This window comes from Petromyzon marinus (assembly GCF_048934315.1).
Source record: "Petromyzon marinus isolate PM22_M1 ecotype Great Lakes invasive population chromosome 70 unlocalized genomic scaffold, UKy_Petmar_22M1.pri1.0 chr70_unloc.1, whole genome shotgun sequence".
NCBI lineage: Eukaryota > Metazoa > Chordata > Hyperoartia > Petromyzontiformes > Petromyzontidae > Petromyzon > Petromyzon marinus.
Window position 1 is genome coordinate 1,940,381 of NW_027422603.1, and position 21,422 is coordinate 1,961,802.

A 21,422-nucleotide genomic window follows, 5' to 3' on the forward strand; every position below is an offset into this window, starting at 1 on the left:
AATTGAAAGCATCTGTTTCCACAGTTGGCGAGATGGCTTGAGGAGGGGGACAGGAACCAGGCCTTGATGAGACTTAACAGATTGCTTAATAAATCAGAACACACACACACAACGTACACCGGACAAACAACTGCTCCTACAAGCTGAGAGTGAAATCAAAGGAATTCCGGTCATTTGTGAGAAGGCAAGCCAAGGGGAGAGAATTTTAGATATAAGCAGGGACACAACACACAATTAAGTTCTGCAAGTGGCAGGCTCCGGGAATCTTCCCCCGATAGGGAGCTGCATCGGCAGAAGCCACGAGTCTACGAAGTCAACGGAAATTGAGTCTTGCTGCGGCAAGCTCCAGGGGTGGGCCCCACAATCGACACAGGATGGCGAGGCTTGCAGAGTAGCGATGTGTCACCGATTACGAGTTCGGCGCTGACAGACAAAGTATCGCTGAAAGTTTAATTCTACATTGAATGCCAGCTCCCACTAGCAGCTGCAGCAAGAGAGAAAGAGTGACGAGCAACGACAAGCAATCAACCTGGAGAAAGAGCGGAAAAGCGCCAAGCATCGACTAAGCGAGCATCGCACAGGACCAGCAGCAGTAGCCGAACTGTGAGCGCAATCGTGCACCGCCAGAGAGCACGGAGCAGGAGAGAGAGTGCGCAACCAGCGCAGCCGAGCTGCGAGCGCAATCGGGCACCTTCAAAGAAAAGCGTCATGCCGACTCAGCTCATCCAGCAGAAGACAGGCCTGCAGCATCGCCAAGAGAGAGCGAGAGCGCCGTGTGTATGACACGCCCACACACACACACGACTCATCGCTCATCAGGGAACCAACTAATTTTTGCTACAAGAAACGCCCCTCCTTGGCGTCTACTTAACACAAAGAGTTGAGCAAGGAGACAATACACCAACGCACACATAACGCACATATCGGAACTAGAATAAGATTACTCCAAAGTTCTCCAACCATGGAAAAACAACCCCCTGAGAATCCGATCAAAACCATCACGTTACCATACATAGCAGGTGTTACCAAAAAGATTTCCAAAATCCTAAACAAACACAAGATCCAGGTCCGATTCAATACAGTACACAAAATCCGTGATCTAATCCCATCTGTGAAGGATGTCATTCCTGAGATGCAATATCCTGGAGTCTACAAACTGAGTTGTACCTGCAGGAGCAGTTACATTGGGAAAACGAAACGACATGTCTCGGACCGTGTTTGAGAGCACAAGGCAGAACCAATACCTCTGCCGTGACTGACCATTGTTATAACGCTGTGAGCTCGCATGCTATTGTTTTTTCCGAGACCAAGGTACTCTGCAAACCTTCGGGCTAACTATCAAAGGTTTATTCATAAAGCCATTCAGATATATAAACATAGACATAACTTTAACCGAGAAGATGGATACAAATTGAGCAATCATTGGAAGGATGTTATTAACCAGGTAAAACCTCAACAGTTTATGGTTGTTCCATAATATCTGCCGGGTACGAGTCTATTTTTCCGAGTTAATTTCCCCCCGCAACCCTAGCGTTCCCAGCCTCCCACTTCCATCCCCGCCCACTCCCCCCCCCCCTCTCAGCTTCACGTCCTCTCTCTCCCTAGCGTTCACGCAGCCCCCCCCCATCCCCCCCCCTATTTCTCTCTCCCCCCTTGCTCCTCCCCCTCTTTCTTTCCTATATAACCTCTTGCCACAGCAGCTCTCTCGCCCACTGCATTGGCATTGTTGCTACATTGGCATTGTTGCTACATTGGCATTGTTGCTGCATTGGCATTTTTGCTGCATTGGCATTTTTGCTGCATTGGCATTGTTGCTGCATTGGTATTGTTGCTGCATTGGAATTGTTGGTGCATTGGCACTCGTGCACCGCCCATGCTCCTGATGCTGTTGATAAACTTGGGCTACACCCATCCCCAAACCTTTATAAACAGTTTGCCTTTAGAGGTTGACTCCTTTGCCTGATGACGACCGCTTGTGTTGCGATCGAAACGTCGTGATTTGTTTTATTTTATTTTATTTCTAACTACGTGACTTTACCAAAAGAACCAAAGAGTAGGATTCCTGCAGTCACGAAAGCTTCAAATCAAGAGGGAGACTATTGTGGTAAAATCACAAAATCTTGCCCGCGAATTTATTGAAGCCTTAGTCAATTGATAAGCATTCGCTAGACAAGCAGGCACACTGCTGCACACCATTGTTCCAAGACATTTCGTTAATTGCATAATCTTACCAATGAATTCATTGAGGTCTACTATTGCTTTCCGGACATGTTTCTTTATTACTGTTTGTATGAATATTGTCACATTAATATTTAAGGACTTTTTTTCCCATCGCCGTGTATGCTCGCTTTACTCTGAGGAATTAACCGATTGTTCTGTTACCCAGTTTAACAAACGTAATCATTGAGGGTTAAATGTACGGATCAATGAGGAGGACATCTCCAGGAGTACTGTGTTGACATGCCTAGCATAAGAGTTCGCATATTAGAGTGTTTAGAGACACAGAAGAGTCTGAGTGGTGCCGTCCTAAGTTCATGCATAATAATCTTAATGATAAGAAGTGTATCCTGCGGTGAGATCTGAATTTTGAGACCTGACATAAACACTAAAACACAATCAGTAAAAGTTAAAGTGAGAATCATTGTATTATCCTGATTGATAAGACAACCCTAGACAACGAAGCCGAGCTTAATCAGCATACTTACATCACACTTGCATAACTTCATACAATTCAGTGTATTATCCCGATTGATAATACAACCCTATACAACGAGGCAGGGCCTAATTATCATAATTGCATATATTAGCATACTTACATACACTTGCATAACTTAACACAATTACACCTGCCTAATTAGCATAACGTTATTTGCATAATTACATACGTCGTTGGATAATTACACGTTTTTTAGTTTCATTTTTTCGTTATAATTTTATATTTCAAGACCCAAAATATACAACAGGTGACATCAACCGCATTGACGAGGGTCCTTATGTTATCTGCGGAGTCTCTCCCCGATGACTATATATGCTGAAGTTACTTTTAAATTTCCATACGATTTTTGTTTACATATATAATCATTGACAGCTCTCGTTTAATCTATTGCTGGATGAATGTCTTTCCATGGCTTGTCGATCGTGGGGTTTGTTTAACCGTACATGATCACCCTCGTCAGTGCGGGTTGATACATTTGTATGTATGTGTGTTACGTAATAAACCGTGCTAATCGGAGTTGGGGATGACTGATTTAAGGGAACACCACCCTGTTTATATACCAGGTTTTATTTGATCAAAACATTCATCATCTGAAAGGTAATAAAGTATTTGGCTGCCATCAATTTTCGTGATAAGCCACTTCGTTGAGCTATATGGCCAGGTCGCTTCTGAAAGGGAACAATACGGCTGAGTGGACCTTGCATGGTAAAATAAACATAGTTGTCTAGAAACATTGGCGTTCAACTCACAGCTTTTAAGTTGGTGCTTGCGGTGTTTTAAATTAAATACCAAAAGCAGCCTGGCTGGGCACTGGAATAAGTGTCCTGAATAGTTTGAGGACCATTTGTGATATTTTAAGAATTTTTTATTATTATGAATTTAATCAATATTTTAATGTTGCTTGTTGTTTTACTGTGAGTCTTAAATGTTAATGTCACGTCACAAAATCTTGGTCTGTGCGGCTTTTCAGTTTCCTGGGTGTTAAGTGGGCTAGGTTTTTTTTCTTTCCAATCCTGGCCAGCTGGCTCAAAACAGTGATGTTGGCCGTAACCAAAATAGTTCTGAGATTATCGGGTTCATAGAGCAGCGCTGTTCTACATCCACCTCTACAAATCTGTAAATTATCTTTCAAATTGTATCAATCTTGATTTGAAATTGTATCATTTCTATGTTTTCTGCAATCATGTATTTTTTTACGTCGTGGTCCTAAAAATCTGAAATTTAATATTTTTCAGATTGTGCTTTGTTGTTTGTTTTTGGCAATACAGAGATACAAATGTGATTAAAAGTAATGTGCTAATACATTAATACGTAAATATATCGGGCCCTGGTCTACAGAATACCTATTACTGTTTACGGTGATTTGGTCCAGTTATAATGAATGCGTGCTATCTGAAGCAGTTTAATGCCAGATTGATCATAGCCAAGACAACCAAGTAATTGATCTCTATTTTATTTATAGTGTGCTTTAACCTGGTAAGGCAGGTTTGCGTTTAGAATATCACATAGCCCAAAATCATAACGTTTCAATTTCCAGATTGGGAGTAGTTTCATTTTTCTACGGTTGATCAAGCGAGAACCACTTAGATGAGATTTCGAGTCACACAAACACTGCCAACTATATATTCTAGTTCTTTCGGTAAAGTCACGTTGGAGGGAAACAACAAAATAATAAAATATATATAAAACAATTTTTTTATTATTATTTTGTTGTTTCCCTTCAACGTGACTTTACCGAAAGAACTAAGAATATGAATTACTGCAGTCACGAGAGCTTTAAATCAAAACTGCCAACTATGTTAAGAGGCCACCTTTATGTGTGTTCTGCAGTACACAGCTTCATGTGAAGCAACAGCAATGGTAGTATGTCCGACATCCTTCCATGTGTAATGAGCGACTTCTGCGACACGTCGTTTAGAGGGTACTCTTCTTTATTTCACACATGGGCACAACACAGGCCAACGTTATCTTCTCTTCTCCCGAGTACACACGTAGATATTAACGCCTCACAGACGACACACACGGGTGATCTCCCGGCGGGTCCCGCCCGTCCACTCCCGGCCTCGCCGCTGACTGATGGCGTGCTGGTGAGGGCGGTGGAGCTCCGCGTGGCCGGACGACGGAGAGAGATGACGGCGAGCAGCGACGCAGTCCGGACCCAAGACTCCACACACCGACCACGAGTCCGCCTCCGCTTATATTACTGCAGGCGCGGCTAATCTCCGCCCCCGGCCACGCTCTCTCGTGTAACTTTCTAGCCGGTTCTCGGAGTTTCTCGGCCAGCCCCACCCTTCACCTTTGGCCCAAATACCTCTCCCTTTTGGGATTGGATAATGTTTATAGTGGTGCCTGTACCCGTGCTTCCCTTTACTAACCAGTAGATGGCACTATCTGATTACACATGTAATTAGAGAAGAAGCAACACGTGTTACCTTCACACATCAGCCGATGACCTTTATACGGTCTTCCCTGGCGAATAAACCGATGGCAGCAAAGCAAATGGACCACCCCTGAAGGACACGGCAGCCTTCCGATTAGTCCATCGCCGTGAATCGTGCAGCTCAACGTGGACGGATTGTGAAGCATCAAATGCGACTATCTTGTGAATGTTTTGAGGACAGAAGACATCATGTCCTGGCGCTGCATGATGGTGCACTTGAGAAGTCAAGGCTCCTGCTGGAAGATTCGTGGATACTGCCTTGTGACAGTGAGCCACAAACCCCGAAACGCTGACTGGCATCCTTTGTTACAGAAGACATCAGAGACACCATTCAAGTGCTGGACATCCCCGCTTTCCTGAACTATCACCATCAAGATCAGCGAACTGGCTGTGGTGAACTCGTATCAATCACGACCCACAGAATGGTCACAGCCAACGCTACCAACAGTGAATGAACACCTCAATACCACACTCAAAATCTGTTGGTATTGTTAAATGCTATACAGAGCGTTTACTCATTTTAAGTTAATACATAGTTTACTGCATATCAGAATGCACATTTTGTTGTATTTAAGACAGTTACATTAGATACCAAGGGCAAAGATAAAACTTGCTTGAAATGTTCAGGAACCGAAGGCATTAGCCAATCCCATATTATAGGTTTGGTCCGTACACTCCTTGAGAGCATCTCTAATGCTTTTGAAATGATCATGAAGCCCAGGCGATAATCACTAAGTGCATTGCGCTCATTCTAATCCTGCGGTCGGGGCCGTGCCGGAACTCAGCCGTGATTGAACGTGGAGGTCACGTAAAGAGCGAAATACCATGCTCAGAGAAATTGTTCAAGAAAGGTACGGGCAAGAAGGCGTGACAAGGGGATGTGGGATTTTAAACCATTAAATAAACTTTTCTTCATTTTTACAGATAAAGACCACTCAGCTATATATTTTTTTTAGAAGCGACCTGGCAGCAAATGATAGCCCCATGAAGTGGCTTATCATTTTGAAATTTATAGCAGCCAAATACTCTAAACGCACATTTAGAAATGTATAGGGAAACCCCATCTACCTGACCAAGAGGAGAGAGACATGTAAACTCCAAATATACAGGCATCCGAGTCGGAATCGAACCTACGAACTCCTGCATACAAGGCGAGGGAGATAACATTTCGCCTCTGCAAATTGGTGGCAAATGTTAAAGGATGCCACCAATGCATTATTTGGGCTAAAATGCAAAGAATACATTGGCAGGAAGAGAGAGGAGAGGAAGAGAGAGTTTATAAACAGGTGTGAGACAGGCTGGGGGCTCGGGGTGAAGAAAAGGGTGGATGTCATTAATGAGTGTTGATGCCCTGCCCAACGCGCGGTCGTGTTTGTGTTGAAGGGAACAATACAAATTCCGTGATCAAGACGATTTTTGTGGATTTCCTTTCACGATTGAAATTAGATTTGAAGCCAGAAATCCCTCACTCAGTGCTTTATGTAAAGACTATTAATCGTAAACACTTTTTGCTTTATAATGTAACTAGCAGCCCGCGCGTCCTGTCGACGTCACCCTTCCTCCAGTCAGCTAACCAGCAAAACATTTGTCTTCATATTATCGTGCATTGGTGGATGGTTGGTGGATGGTTGGGGGATGGGGGGGAGGTGTGATGACGTCACCACGTACAAACCCTGCTCAATGCCGTGGGATGATTTTAAACTACTGACTGCAACTTTCATCCACTTATATGGCCAAAACGTCAGCTATTGTCTGTTTCATTTTAAGGAAGCGTTATTGACCAATCCGATTGGTTTGTTGTTGTTGTTGTTTGTGCTTGCGCACCACTACCAACATAGTAATACTAAAGACACTGATGAAACAATACGAATCGGTTTTACCCTTTCTGGCAAAAAAACAGGCGGTGTGCATTAACCACAAGTACTTGTGGCAAAACATGTTAAGAAACTTGCTTTGATAATATATGCATTGTCTGTAAAACTGATTTGCCTACAGCAGAGATCCTTCTTTATGGCATTGTTTCACCATTGTTAGACCAGAGAACGCCAAAGGGTCAACGCATTTGGGGGAAATTCTTTCGTTTTCCCCTGCTACAGAAAGTAACATTTGTAAAATAATCAAAACCACGTTGGTTTTTTGTATTCCTATACAACAGAAATTTTTAAAAATTAAGTCGAGAAGTAAACTTAATGGGTCCGTTTAACACGTAGGCTTTCGTGACCTATATTATTCATAATAAACGTTTCTGGGTGAGATCGCGTTATTTATAAATGTGTCGTAACCCTCCACCACCCGACACGGCCAACCAGTAGAAAATGTGTCACGTTCACAGAAGACAAATAGTTCTCTTCTTTAGCCCACCGGTGTGTTGAAGAGTGATTCAACATCATTTAGAATTTTTGAGTACGACGTTTCGCTGGTAATTACATCCAGCATCATCGGGCAATTTGCCAGAATAGTGAAGCCCTCCACTCCCGGTCTTAAATAGAGCAGCACGGTGACGTCATCATATAACCTAATCTGGTGCAGTGATTTGAGGCGGAGAGGGGGAGGGTATTGTAATTATATAATAGATTGGTAATCATTCAATTGTTTTTAATTAGTATTTCATTCCCCTATAAGGAATTGGAATTGTAATCTATTTTTTTTAATAATACGCTTCCAGGCCGCACTAAGCCTGTAGCTGTCATAGCGATTAAAGTATTTATCTCAATTTCAATGGATTCTCTAATTAGTTTTGGCCAGTAATAATTAGTTTTACACAACACTTCAACGTTATCAAAATCAATTGAGTGTCCTTGTTGACAAGCATGTTCTGCCACTGCCGACAGTTGTGTTTGAGATAATTTTACATTTCTTTGGTGTTCTATTATGTGGCAGATGCTATATTGGTCAGACGGGATGTAACATCAGAGTAAGATGGTTACGACACATTTATAAATTACGCGATCTAACCCAAGAACGTTTATTAATGGGTCCGATTGTTTCGTAGAGTCATTAGCGACTAGGCTAAAACTCTCGAGTCCTTACACTTCAGAACTCAGCTTCATCACAAGTGGCTCTTTCGATTCGAACCCAGGATCTGAGCGGTGCAACACCTTGACCTCTGCTCACCCGACCACCTCGAGTTCAAACATATTCAACATGAAAGCTATATTTGGTCGTGCTATCAATGATGACCATGGCGACACAATCAACTTCCTGATCTCTCGGTCGTTTTTGGATGTGGGGATTCACTGAGCTCACGGCGTCATCGTGACAGGTAACATGCATCACACGGAAGTGTCAAAGTGCCATGAGACTATTTTAGGAAACTGCTAGTGTTTTGATGTTAGTGATGTATATATGTTGTTTACTTCTTGATTTGTTTGCTTATTGATTTGTAACACTTGCTGCGTGTTTGTCTGCTGGCCGAGTCACCGTTGGTAACGAGCTGTAGAGTTCAATGTGTTATTGACTTGGCTAATCAACTTCTTATTCTATTTCTGAACCCCGGCCCCCCACATAGATTCCCGACCACGGCGAACATCAAACGGCAAGAGGATTCAGAACTAATTCCCCCACCCTCCCGCCGCCCCTCCTCCCACCCCTCTAAAGATAGAGGTCCCCCGTGTAGCCTAAATAGACCTGTTGGGGTAATTGCTGTTAGAGAATAGCATCTGAGAAGTCTTGCACGGCACACGAGAAGGTGGGTAGCTATCACAATGCCCGGCCGCATTTGTCTCTCTCGTGGCGATGTTTGCTACACACGACACCAGGTACTCATTTGAGGCCCAGAACCGGTTCTGGTGATCGTCACTGGTGCTGGCCGTGAGCAGGAATTGAACTCGGGTGGCCGGGTTCGTAGCACAACGGGCTAACCGCTGTACCGCCGTTCCCCACCCTTTCAAACAGATACCCCGTATAGCCTGAACAAACTGGTGGGGCAGGGGATGTTAGCGAGCACCTATGAAGGCCAGAACAGCACACGAGAGGGTGGGTGAGCAGCACCACACCCAGCCTCCTTTGTCTCCCTAGTGGCGATGTTTTTACGCACCGCACCAGATACTCATGTGAGGCTAAGTCGACCTAGGGGAGGCCCAGGACCGGTTCAGATAGGCGTCGCCGATGTTGGCCGTGAGCGGGGAATCGAACTCGGGTATTTGGGTTCGTAGCGAAATGCGCCAACCACTGCGCCACCCATCCCCACCCCTCCCCACCCCTCCACCCTACTCGTCGCGAACACTGACCCAGCATGGTGGTCAAGTATGGTCGAAACAGCTCCCACAACCAACGTGGCGTCGGGATTCCATCATCTATTGGTAACGATGCTGGTGGGTGATGTTGATGAATGATGCTAATGTTCATCATGATTATGATGATGGTGGCAATGGTGGTAATGCAATTAATGATGGCGATGGCGCTGTTGTTGATGTTTGATGACTCAATGTTAATGATGATGACGTGATTGATGTTGTTCATGGCAAAAAATGATGATGACGGAATTACGCTGCTTTGAACATTAACTCACGAAATCGCGACTGTGAACGTTAAGCCGCAGAGAATATCAGCTTCCTCATTGTAAATGTATGCCCCGTGGCTCAGCAAGTCTCTGCCTCCCTCAGCTATGTCATTGACCACTTGCAAATTAGGGTGTCAAACTGAACCCAGGGTCATCGCTCCCTTTCGATATATATAATCAGTGGTGCTACCACGCTATCTGAGACTAGTACCCCGCTCCCTAGAGGGCTCAGTGCTGATGCCTCTGTAGACGTATGTAGACAGTTGAAATATCTGCATTCAGTGTCAGATGTTTTCTTTCCTCACCACTGGAGTCTAATCTTGCCAATTTTATAATAATCATTATCGCTAGTTCGTGTGACAATTATAATACACGTTGTAAGAGTGTAGCGTATCAACGCAATCGCATCTCAAAGATAAAACTATTGGGCTGATTGTCTCAACTACTCTCAGTTGAGCTCTACAGATGAGTTATGTCCATTAATCATGCCACAGCTCATCGCAGACAGGTAGGGGTTTAATGATTATTGAAGGGAGACCCGAGAGGGAGACTCTACCACCACCGGCATTTGAGCTCCCAAACGCGTAGACGGGCGATGACGAAGCCTCAAGCATCACCGAAGTCCTTAAAGCCACCAGAGAAAGGAGAGGCGGGAGTTGTTGAATGGAAATGCGAGTGCCCGTGTGCGGACGAACGCAGGGACGTGCAGAGGAAAGCACAATCAGAAGAAGTGGAGCCCCAAATCCAATGCGAGAAGTAAGTTAACGTTTCACCACCACCACAATCACTACAACCAAAACCAGCACCATAACAACCACCACTACCAACAACACAGTACCAACAACACTACCACCATAACCACCGCAAAAGAAACAGATCCACCTCATAGCTTTAACAGACTGTTGGCCCAAGTGCTGTTATGGAGCACCTATTAAGGTTGGAATGGCACACTCGGGAGTGGGTGGCCAGCTCCACGCTCGGCCGCTTTTATCTCCTTTGTGGCGATTTTTACAAAAATGTACTAATTTGAGGTTGAGTCGACCTAGGGGAGGCCTAGGACTGATACAGATAATCGTCTGTACGAGTGGTAGTTAGCGTGCTAGCGTTCTAACTACCACACTACCACTCTCTACACCACAACCACCCCCACAATCACCACAACCACAACCGCCATCAATTATCGTGAGCATCAGCCATGATCCATCCACTGCTGGATGAACACCGCCTCAAGTCGGTGTCATCTCTCACGGTGCTTTGTGGAATGTTCTCGCCCGTCGGCGAGAACATTTCATTGCTCTGCCTCTCAGACGGATGTACCCCCGGACGCATTCCTTCCTTTGCTTCGTCAGTCTGCGAGGATTTTTTTGACCATCGGCCACCATCAACGATTCGCGACGATGCATTCCCAAAAAACGCGCACCACTAATGCACGCTTCGACGTGTCAGAGAGTAACGCAGGGTAGCTCGCGCTGTGAAATGTGTGACTTGAACTCTTGCCTGCGTTCTCTGATCCGCGTGCTCGATGTTTTTTTGTTTTGGTCTCTCGATGCAATTCCAATCGCGCATCTCTCCATTCATGCACACGTGACTCAGAACCGTATTCATATCCTGTATATGTAATTAGATTAGACATATATACACATATATGTATACATGGAAATATGTTTTCGCACCTCCAATGAGCACGGTTGGATCTGTACGGTGCGAAAGAAGTTCAACATACATATATATACTTATTTACGTGTCTTAGTATTTAGCGCCTTATATATTTAAGTCCCGAAATCACGGGCTTGCAATTTAACGTTATTTTCGTCGGCGTTTTTGACAATGACGCGAGAATATTTCTACGACCGATTATTGGCCGACACGTGAACCATACCGTCAGGTACGTTAAGCGAAGAATACTAAATCAGCTGATTAAAACCAAGTAAACAACTATAAACTATTTTATTTTACCAAGTAATGCCCACTGTGCTGTAAAGCTATTTTCACATGCGACCTGGCCACAAATGATAGCTCAAACAAATGGCTCATCATGTGGGAATTTATAGCAGCCAAATACTCTAAACGCGTGATTTTTATTCCAAATGTGGAGGGAAAACTCGGAGGACCCGCAAAAAAATCCATGCGGCCATGGGGAGACAGCGAGAGAGGACATGCAAGCTCCAAATATACAATAGGCGCAATAGGCGTCAGGGTCGGGATCGAATACACGACCTCCTACATACTAGGCGAGGGAGATAACATCTCGCCACCGTGGTGTTGCTGGTGGCAGCGCCTCCCTTCACCATGGGGAGTCCTATGGGCCCCCGCTAGGGTTGTATGCGGCCCACTCTTCGAGACGGGCCTAAATTACGTATTGAATGGGTGGGGGTACCCACACTTTAACCCACCACATGCGATCAGTCGATCAACTTGAACTGCTGGTTGGACAGAGGCCAGCTGCCGCAACGGGAGAATCGCAAACACTGCAGCATCCCTCGATTATGTTCATTGTCTGCGTGCGTCGATTAGCCTCGGATGAGGGGCGAGATTCAAATGAAACGGCAATGGCCAAACACGCAAATAACATTTTGGCGAATTCCGTATCACCCCCAATTGGTGGCATTGGAGACACTGGTAAGTTTTCGTCAAAACATATAATGGAGTTACTGCGTGCGTGAGACAAATCATGGTCAGCCAACTGCCCTGTGAACCTGGTTACCTCAGCAGCACCAGCAAACAGGTGGGTGATTCGATCGTAGGCGACAAACTAAAATGTATATTTAAAAACAATTACGTAATAAAACCGACCCTCTTATGTTTAGCTTTAATAGCCAGCCAGTTTCTGGCAAAGCGAAGCAATGCCCCAGAATGCGTCGCTCAAGCTGCTTGAGTCACCGTCGTCTGGGATCAATGTCGCAGAGGTTGCCATCGCTCCAGCCTCGGCGACAGGAGATGTCAATTTCCTTTCAGGCATGGGTGAGCATCGGTCACAAAGTGGCATCTTCCCCAGTCCACGCTGACCAGAATGGTCACGCATGGTCTTCCTCTCCTTGCCTCTTCGTGCAATGCCCAGCGTCCACTGATCCAGTCTCCTTTGCGCAGTTATAAGAGGGTTGTTTTTTTGCCCTCCTCTCCATTTGCTTCGTCAACGTCTTCTTCCTATTAGCAACGAATATCGTCGATTAAAGCTCTGAAGTTATTCTACTGAATCTAGCAAAGTGTAGACTGTTGCAACTACTTATCGTGCTTCGTAATCGATTTTCGGGTCAGATCGTATGTGTAAAATGTTGTGTCGCAAAGCTTCCTCCACCTAACGCAACCAATTAAAAAAGTTGTTACGTGAACAAAAGATCTAATGCATTACTGCAGCTTCAGCAACAGCAGCAGCTGAATTCGGAGAGCAATTTCGCAACACAACATTCACTGTGACTCGACCGAACGTCTGTTTCCACCGTAGATCCTGGGACAGGTTCAACATTCGCCCAGACATCGATGAGCAGGAGTCCTCAACTCGGGGTCTTCGGGTTCTCAGGTTTATCCTCCTGACACTGCTCTTCCTCGCCGTGTTCGGAACGGCGGTGCTCAGCAAGGTGAGGAGAAAGGAGGAGGAACTCCCTCACCTCTCTCCCCAGCCTCATCTCATTGCTGCACGATCACGCGATTCGTTTCCCACACCTCCGATTAGCACGGTTGGCTACTTACAGTGGGAAAGAAGCTCAAGATACATACACACATGCCCTCGATATGAAAACAACTAAAACAAATTTTTATTTTACTAGGTAAAGCCCACTGAGTTGCATAGAATAAAAATGTCATGAGCGACCTAGCCACAAATGATAGCTCAACTTAGTGATGTATCATCATCACTTGGAAATGTATAGCAGTTAAATACTCTGAACGCGTGATGTTGATTCTAAATGTGGAGAGAAAAATTGGGGGATCCAGCGAAAAATCCACACGACCACGGGGAGAGAGAGACCACGCAGACTCTAAATATAAAATAGGCATCGTCAGGGACGGGATCGAACCCACGAGCTCCTGTGTACCAGACGAGCGAGATAACATCTCGTCATCTCAACCCTCACATCGTGTTCATGTAGTCGGCATCTCAGTTGCTATTATTGTTAGTCTCATCGACGACAACCTGTGGGACGTCTCGGTCTGTGGGTTTTATTGTATTCTGTAAGCATATTTTTTTTGTCATGCCATGAAATACTTTACACTGCCCTCACCATAACCGCTGACACAGCAATGCCTTTGAGATGTTGCAGATACACACAGGCACAACCGTGTACGTAGACGAGATATATCACACTTAAGCCATACTTAATTAATGAGGTTGTCACTGAACAAATGTGCAGCCAATCAATGTGTATTACTGCTTCAGCAGCAGCAGGAGCATTGATTTATTGATTGACGTTGAGCACCATTGGTGTGGTTGTTGTTGTTGTTGTTCGAGAGTGATCCACACACATTCACCAACTGGGTATGGACGCCTCGCTGGGAGTTACAGCCAGCATCATCAGGCAGTTGCCAGAAATCTGAGGAGGGTTAACTGCACATGTATAGCGAGCAGTGTGCCACAAGCAAGATTCACGTTATAGCTAGAAGTCTGTCACATACTAGACTCGCGTCATAGCAGGCGCAGTGCGCATTTAACGAAAAACCTTCCATAAAATATAAATTGCGTGAAAGCAGAAGACGCGGAGAGTGAATTCCGCACGCTCAACGAGGATTCCCTATATAGATAGGATGCGCAGAGTATCGTGACGCTTTTTTCTGTCTCGCGTGCGCAATGTGATGGAATGCAGCTGAGCCTGGTGTACTTGGCCGAGATGAAGAGGGTCGCCAGGCAGGCCGGCGAGCTCGACCAGAACCAGTTCTATTCCTGGGTCCTCGCCTTCGTTCGCGTCCTCCCCAACATCTTCAGCTCCATCCGCTGCGGCCTCCGGCTCGCCTTCAAGAACTCCGATGTCTCCAATCGGATGATGATCGCTCTGGTAAGATTCAGAGAGACAAAGACGGACAGAGGTCAAAGCAAAGGTGCAGTCTTGAAGTTGCTCTGTCAACGCGTGCTGCCCTACTTGTCCACGCTGCAAGCCCATGTCTAATCTAAGTTATATTTCTATAGAGTGCCTTCTCCCAATGCACTCTATGATGTAGCTTGCATAACAATTACAGAATGTAATGATCTAGTGTACACGGGCGTGTTACAAGGATTGAGGAATGAGTGATGATTGAGGAATGAGTGAGAGTGATAGAGGCATACTTAGGGGTAACGGAAGAGCTATAAAAAGAAGAAAGAGACGGAGTTGAGGGGCGAGAGGAGGGAAGAGGAAGCGAATGGGTCACCGCGATGGCGAGATGTTATATTCCTATCCTAGTATACAGGTCGTGATTTCGATCCGGACTCTGACGCCTGTATATTTGGAGTGTGCATATTCTCCCTGGGTGGAGTATTTGGCTGCTATAAATGTCCACGTGATAAGCCACTTCGTTGAGCTATCGTTTATGGCTTCTGAAAAAGAAGCTAATAGCTCAGTGGACTTTACCTGCTAAAGTAAAGTTTTTTTTTGTAAATCCTGTTTATAAGTGATTTGCTTATCTTCCCCATACTTTACACTTACGTGTTTTTTTGTATTGTTTGTTGTTGTAACGATCTGACCCACCTCGAATGGACATCTAAGAAAAAGAGTTGTATAGCTCATCGCATTCCTCAAGTATAAATGTAAATGATTCTGCTAGACCCCCCCCCGCCCCCCCCTTGTGTTGTATATATAGGTGTTATGAAAATTGATGAAAATAATGAAAATTAAATGAAATTTGAGATTTGCATAATTTATCCGAAATTATGTTAATTGGTGTAATTATGCGCATAAATTATGTTGATTCGAGAGATAATCGTATTAATTTATGCGAGTGGGCGTGGTTATGATAATGCAGGTCGTTATGGATTATCAGGTCGAGCCTCGGTGACGAGGATTGTGTTATGAATTGGAATAACGCAATTAATCGTATGCAGTGACGCAGGCGTTGTGAGCGTGAATGAGAGAGAGACGATTCGACTCTGCTCTTTAATTCCGTATTATCGATAAGGATACGATTACTCTCGATTGAACATTATGGATTATGTGTGTTGATAGTGTGCCTATGATAGGTCCCCAGGATTCAGATCTCATACGCAGAACAATATTATGCAGAATTTCAGGAAGAATCACACACAAACCTTCTGCTTTAATCAATTTTATTTCTAGCTAACTTTAATTTTTGGATAATATAAAAACTCAATCTCGGGATTTTGGAATTTCAACACAGCGTTAACATGATACCATCACGATTGCGTTGTTTCACCTCGATAGCGGCACCTGTGGTTAATTCCCGACGCGTAACGCAATCGATCGGTTGTTGAGAGAGAGATTAAAAACATGCGAACTATTCTATCAAACCTTAACTTTATAATATGCAAACTCGTATGCTTGAATTGTTACACAACACGGCACTTGGTCTTTGATTCGTATCCAATCCTTAATACATCCTGATATGCGAAGTTATTATGCTTGAAATCGTCAGCACAGTACCACGTTGATGTTCGTTCATTGATTCATAACGATTATGAATTTAAAGCGTTCGACTGAAATACTTCGAATTGCCTTATCAACACCACTCGTTGGCCACAAGGCTTCGTTACTTGAATTGTCACACAAAACAGCATTCGGTCATTGATCATGCGCGGCCCTTAATGCAATTATTGTCACGTTGTTAACAATAGGATGACTGATTATTATGCAACGCTACTCGTTGACAGGGCACTCCAACCAGTATTATTCTTGGAGGCACAAATATGCGTTTGAATTCGTTATTTCATTCGTGGATACCGGCAAGATTATGCAGAAAGACAAATATTAACGAACGACTCAAGTATTCCTAATCAACTTCTCAACGCGACTCAATGGGTGGCGATGTTTCCTTTTGAGATCCTTATCTCGGGCCAATCTTTTAATTGATTGTGGCCAGACCCCTGACAGGGAACCGGTTGAACCTGCTCTTCAACCCCGCGAGCGGCGCTCCGTGGTGAGGTGCCAAGAATCAATCCTTGTTAATGGGTCAGTTGGTAATTTATGCGGTTAGAAGTACAGCCCCAGCACAATATTACAGAGAAAAATTATGAACACTCTTAAAAACGATGGATTATTCACTCGGTCGTTGCGATGTTTCCACAATCACGGATGGTTCAATGGCTTGAGGTTTTTAGGCTTTGTTAATGACCCGTGTGTGTGTGTTGAATGGTATGAGTGGTGAAAGAGTAGGCCAATGTTCGGAATCGATTCTTTGCGTCAAGCAGACGTCTGGTTTGTCGTGTAGTGGGGGGCAGTGTATCATACGTATCAGTTGATTCTTCTTTCAGTAGTTGGTTCGGACTCGACGGACGTTGGTGAACGAGTAGATGCGTTGTTGTAGCTGAGATGACCGTCTGGTAGACGGCGTTAGAAGCACGCCCGCAGCGGCGCGCTGGTGCTCCGTCGTCGGCGGTTGTAGATTGCAGGCTCACGATTCGCTCGTGGTGGCGCTGGCCGCTAACAGCGGCAGCGGGTCGCCAATCGGCGACACTCGCCAATTCTGCGAGTTGTAGAGACGTCTCCGGCGTCGGTGATGGCTGGTCTTCTGCTGAGATGAGTTGAGCGGGTCTTCTGCTGAGATGAGTAGAGATGAGTCTTCTTCTGTTGAGCTGAGTTGAGATGAGTCTTCTTCTGTTGAGCTGCCCCCGAGGGCTGATGAGTTGAGTTGAGATGAGTCTTCTTCTGTTGAGCTGAGTTGAGATGAGTCTTCTTCTGTTGAGCTGCCCCCGAGGGCTGATGAGTTGGCCCCGAGGGCTGATGAGCTGATTTCAATGCTGAAACGGCTCCTTTTTATGCCAAAAATCTCTCTCCTTCTCGGCTCCCCCTCACGAGGCGGAGCTATCTTTGATCTGATCGTATGTCGGTGGGGGGGGGTTCGTGTGTCGGTGGTGGGGGGGTTCGTGTGTCAGTGTGTATGTTTGTGTGTGTGTCATTTATGACACGGTCCTGTTCGGGTCTTTCCTCAAGCCATAAACATCAAGACAACAGACACCTTGATTCATCTTGGTGGCGTCTGGTTGTCTAATCCCTCCACCCAGAGAGAGGGGCGGGTTCCCCCCCCCCCCCCTTTTCCGTACGCGTTCCGACGCACAAAGAAATGGTTAAGATTTTTTTTAAGTTTAACATTTCACATCACAGTTGGTATCTTATCATACACAGTTATGATCCTGCTTGTGATTCATAGTATTTGATTTATTTCCAAGTGAAGATGCTCTTCCGAGCGTATGCATTTTATCACGTGCTGCAGAGAAAGACAAAGGTGGCCGGGATCTTCCCATCTCTCTATACTTTGCAAATATCATTTCGACTCCACATTCTACCAGCCTAATCCACCCCGTTACCTTGGCTGTTACTTAGTTTATTAATTTTCGTCACTTTGTGTGTTTATAAATGTGTGACAGTTTAACTTAAAGCTCGCTCGCTCTTTTGCTGCCCGTGTGCAGGGTGGGGTGGGGGCTACTACCAAGTTCCGTGTGTGGCAGATGGTCCCCGCGATAACGATCTGGTTGCCCTGGCGTGAAATTCCTCTCTCGCGCTCTTCGGGAGAGACAAAGGTGGTCGGGAGCACCTCTTTATACTTTCGACTTATTTTTCTCAAATACCATTTGGTCCCATGTTCGCCAAGACTCGTGTTTGTAACTACGTCCTCCCGACACCTCTCGGTTTTACCGAGGTTCGAATTGTTATGATGGAATTATTAAAAAGAAAAATAATTATCATCCTGAGTTTAAGAGGTCCATTTCTTGATTGTTGCAATCCATATCCCTTGGTTCTGTAAGGTTCTATAATGGAATGTCGTGTAAGGTTAACACGTTGTTATTATTAATATTATTTTGCAATTTTCTTTAAAATTTTCTTTGCCTGGTTGCCGTGTGTGGGGTGGGTGTGTCTCCTCATCAAACCCGGCTGGCTTTTCCAGATGGCCCCTTGTGATAAGGTGTAATTCCTGCTTCTCCGCGCTGTGAGAGAGACAAAGGTGGTCGGGGTTGCTTGGAATATTGTTTAAACTCTTTCGCAAGTTTGCTCGTTGTCTCATTCCTTCTCGATAACCTTTGATGTGACTCGGTATTCTTGCTCCAAGCTTTGTTTTAACAGTAAGAGTATTAAAGGTGAAAATCATTTGATAGCGAATTAATCATTGGATAATAATTCACTGATGTGTCTGGTGGCCTGTTCTTAATTGGAGTGAGCGTTAGGCTCGCTACTTTTATCTTATTCTTGTTGTTGCCTTTTAATTTTGAACCGTTGTTTTAATGACAGAGGAAAATATATATATGGTTTAACCCGTGGGCGTCCTCGTTTCTGGCTTGCGATGGGCTTCCCTCTGCGTGACCTCCCTTAGGGCACATCAAACTCTTGTTCATCTGGAGATCTTCGCAGATAGCTGCTAACATCCTCGCCTCGAGAGTTTTATTATTTCTTTATTTTTTTAATGGTCTGTTTATGACCGACATCTGGTTTTTCGTGTTTCTGGCTTACGGGTTTTATTCATTATTAAAAATATATATTGTTTGTCACGACAGAAAGGAAAAAGAAATCTATGTGTATGCATCCGTAAATATTCTTATGGATATTAATTGTGGAAAAAGGGCCGTATACAACACTTGGTTCTGGGTGGACAGAGCGAGGAGAGGTCACAAACTCGCCCGTTTATTTCAGCTGCCGCACTGGGAGATAGACCCGGCGGCTTAAGGAATTGCACGTCGACTGTGCTGACCATTACCTCGCAGCAGCAACATCGTGTCTATGTCGCTAACAAAAATGAAACAATGAATATCATTCACGGAGTCATTTGACAATCCATTGCTGGACATACAAAATGTGGAAAGAGTATGTTGGGGATGCTGCAGCTGCGTTGGCAGTGGTGCCCAAGGCCAATTAACAACAATAACAGAATACTCTTTGGTTCTATTCGGTAAAGTCACATAGGTAAAAAATAAAACAACAAAAATCACGACGTTTCGACCACAACACAAGTGGCCTTCATCAGGTGAAGGGGACCGTACTGTCACGAGGACAGCGTTGGAGTGAAGACAGTCCAGCCCAGGTCGCGTCCTTTTAAGCTGTGTGGGAGGACACAAAACGCTTTGACAAAGGAATTAGCATAAAATGACCGTAAACTGCAATAGGACCGACAAGGAGGGAGGAAAGGGGGAGGGGAGTGTGAAGGGGAATGACCGTAACGTAGAGGACCAGCACGGGGGGGGGGGGAGGGGGAGTTTACAAATGTGGTTTGAAGTGAAATAAGCTGCAATGAAAGTTCGGTATATCACTACTTGGATAAATATACTACCATTGAAATTAGTTTAATGTTTGGTATGATTTAGTACCCCGGGGTTTACAAATTGAGCTGCACTTGTGGTGATTGCTATATCGGGGAGACGAAACGACATGTCTCTGACCGAATTCGTGAGCACAAATTAGATTTGAAACACGGCAGAACGAATTCTTCTGCCGTAGCTGACCACTGTTACAACGCTGTGGGTGATCACGATATCATTTTCTCCGATACCAAGGTCCTTTGTAAAGCCACGGGTTTTCATCAGAGATTTATCCACGAGGCAATTCAGATTTACAAACACAGAAACAATTTCAACCGAGAAGATGGTTTCAAATTAAGCAATCATTGGAAAGATGTTCTAAATCATACCAAACATTAAACTAAATTCAATGGTACAGCATATTTATCCAAGTAGTGATATACCGAACTTTCATTGCAGCTTATTTCACTTCACACCACATTTGTAAACTCCCCTCCCCCTCCCCCGTGCCGGTCCTCTACGTTACGGTCATTCCCCTTCACACTCCCCTCTCCCTCTCCCCCCTCCTTGCCGGTCCTATTGCACTTTACGGTAATTTTATGCTAATTCCTTTGCCAAAGCGTTTTGTGTCCTCCCACACAGCTTAAAAGGACGCGACCTGGGCTGGACTGTCTTCACTCCAACGCTGTCCTCGTGACAGTACGGTCTCCTTCACCTGATGAAGGCCACTTGTGTTTTGGCCGAAACGTCGTGATTTTTGTTTTTATTTTTTACCTACGTGACTTTACCGAATTGAACCGAAGAGTATGGATCCTTGCAGTCACGAAAGCTTCAAATCTAGAAACAATAACAACCTTAATAACAAACTCTGCGGGGCCTTGATGTATGCATTCCTTTTAAGGAGGTCTTGTTGTTGTCGTTAATCCACGTTGGGCCATGTCCATCAGTGGGGGTTGATTTTTTCCCAAGCCTCACCAACGTTGGCCAGCGCAGTTGTAACCTGTTTTGTACAAAGACGACAATTAGGCCTTTAAAAAACAAACCACGATAGCCCCGGCGTTTGTTTGGCGTGTGTTTCACCATTCCAACAATCCTCAATCTCTCTATGTCTCAATGTCCTTGAGTTTGTTTGGGCGTCACCCAGAACTGCCTGCTGGAAGGCTTCATCGGCCTCGGAGCGGCGCTCATGGCCATCGTCGTCCTCCCGGCGAAGTCGGCGAACCTTCTCAGCAGCATCCTCCTCCTCAACGGTGTCACCCTGGTGCCGAGCGCGCTGCAGTTCGGCGGCAGGTGGACGGGACGCAGGAAGCCGCCCCGGACGTCCAAGTTCCTGAGTCTGGCCTCCCTCTGCTGTTGTCTCGTCGCCTTAGCACTGTTGGTCGCCAAGGCGGCGTTGGTGGCG

At 45.1% G+C, this 21,422-nt stretch overlaps 1 protein-coding gene and 1 long non-coding RNA gene across 2 annotated transcripts; one reads left to right on the top strand and one right to left on the bottom strand.

Annotated features, from left to right (window-relative positions):
- Window positions 1-9,541: 9,541 nt before the first annotated feature.
- Window positions 9,542-19,402, top strand: LOC142908088 (uncharacterized). The gene is made up of 4 exons (XM_076058288.1): window positions 9,542-10,413; window positions 13,100-13,232; window positions 14,454-14,642; window positions 18,203-19,402. Exons 1-4 carry the CDS (start codon window positions 10,253-10,255, stop codon window positions 18,446-18,448), a joined length of 729 nt encoding a protein of 242 aa, XP_075914403.1. The 5' UTR covers window positions 9,542-10,252; the 3' UTR covers window positions 18,449-19,402.
- LOC142908089 (uncharacterized) lies at window positions 14,018-21,359 on the bottom strand. The gene is made up of 2 exons (XR_012931587.1): window positions 20,875-21,359; window positions 14,018-14,639 (listed from the first exon to the last, which is right to left on the bottom strand). It is a non-coding gene; the product is annotated as an uncharacterized LOC142908089 (long non-coding RNA).
- Between the last annotated feature and the right edge of the window lie 63 nt (window positions 21,360-21,422).

Bases quoted from the DNA above. Each gene is read 5' to 3' on its own strand.
- LOC142908088 (XM_076058288.1), top strand. From the start codon at position 10,253: ATGACGAAGCCTCAAGCATCACCGAAGTCCTTAAAGCCACCAGAGAAA. The intron at 10,414-13,099 runs GTAAGTTAACGT...TTTCCACCGTAG, and splicing joins CCCCAAATCCAATGCGAGAA to ATCCTGGGACAGGTTCAACA. The intron at 13,233-14,453 runs GTGAGGAGAAAG...GATGGAATGCAG, and splicing joins GAACGGCGGTGCTCAGCAAG to CTGAGCCTGGTGTACTTGGC.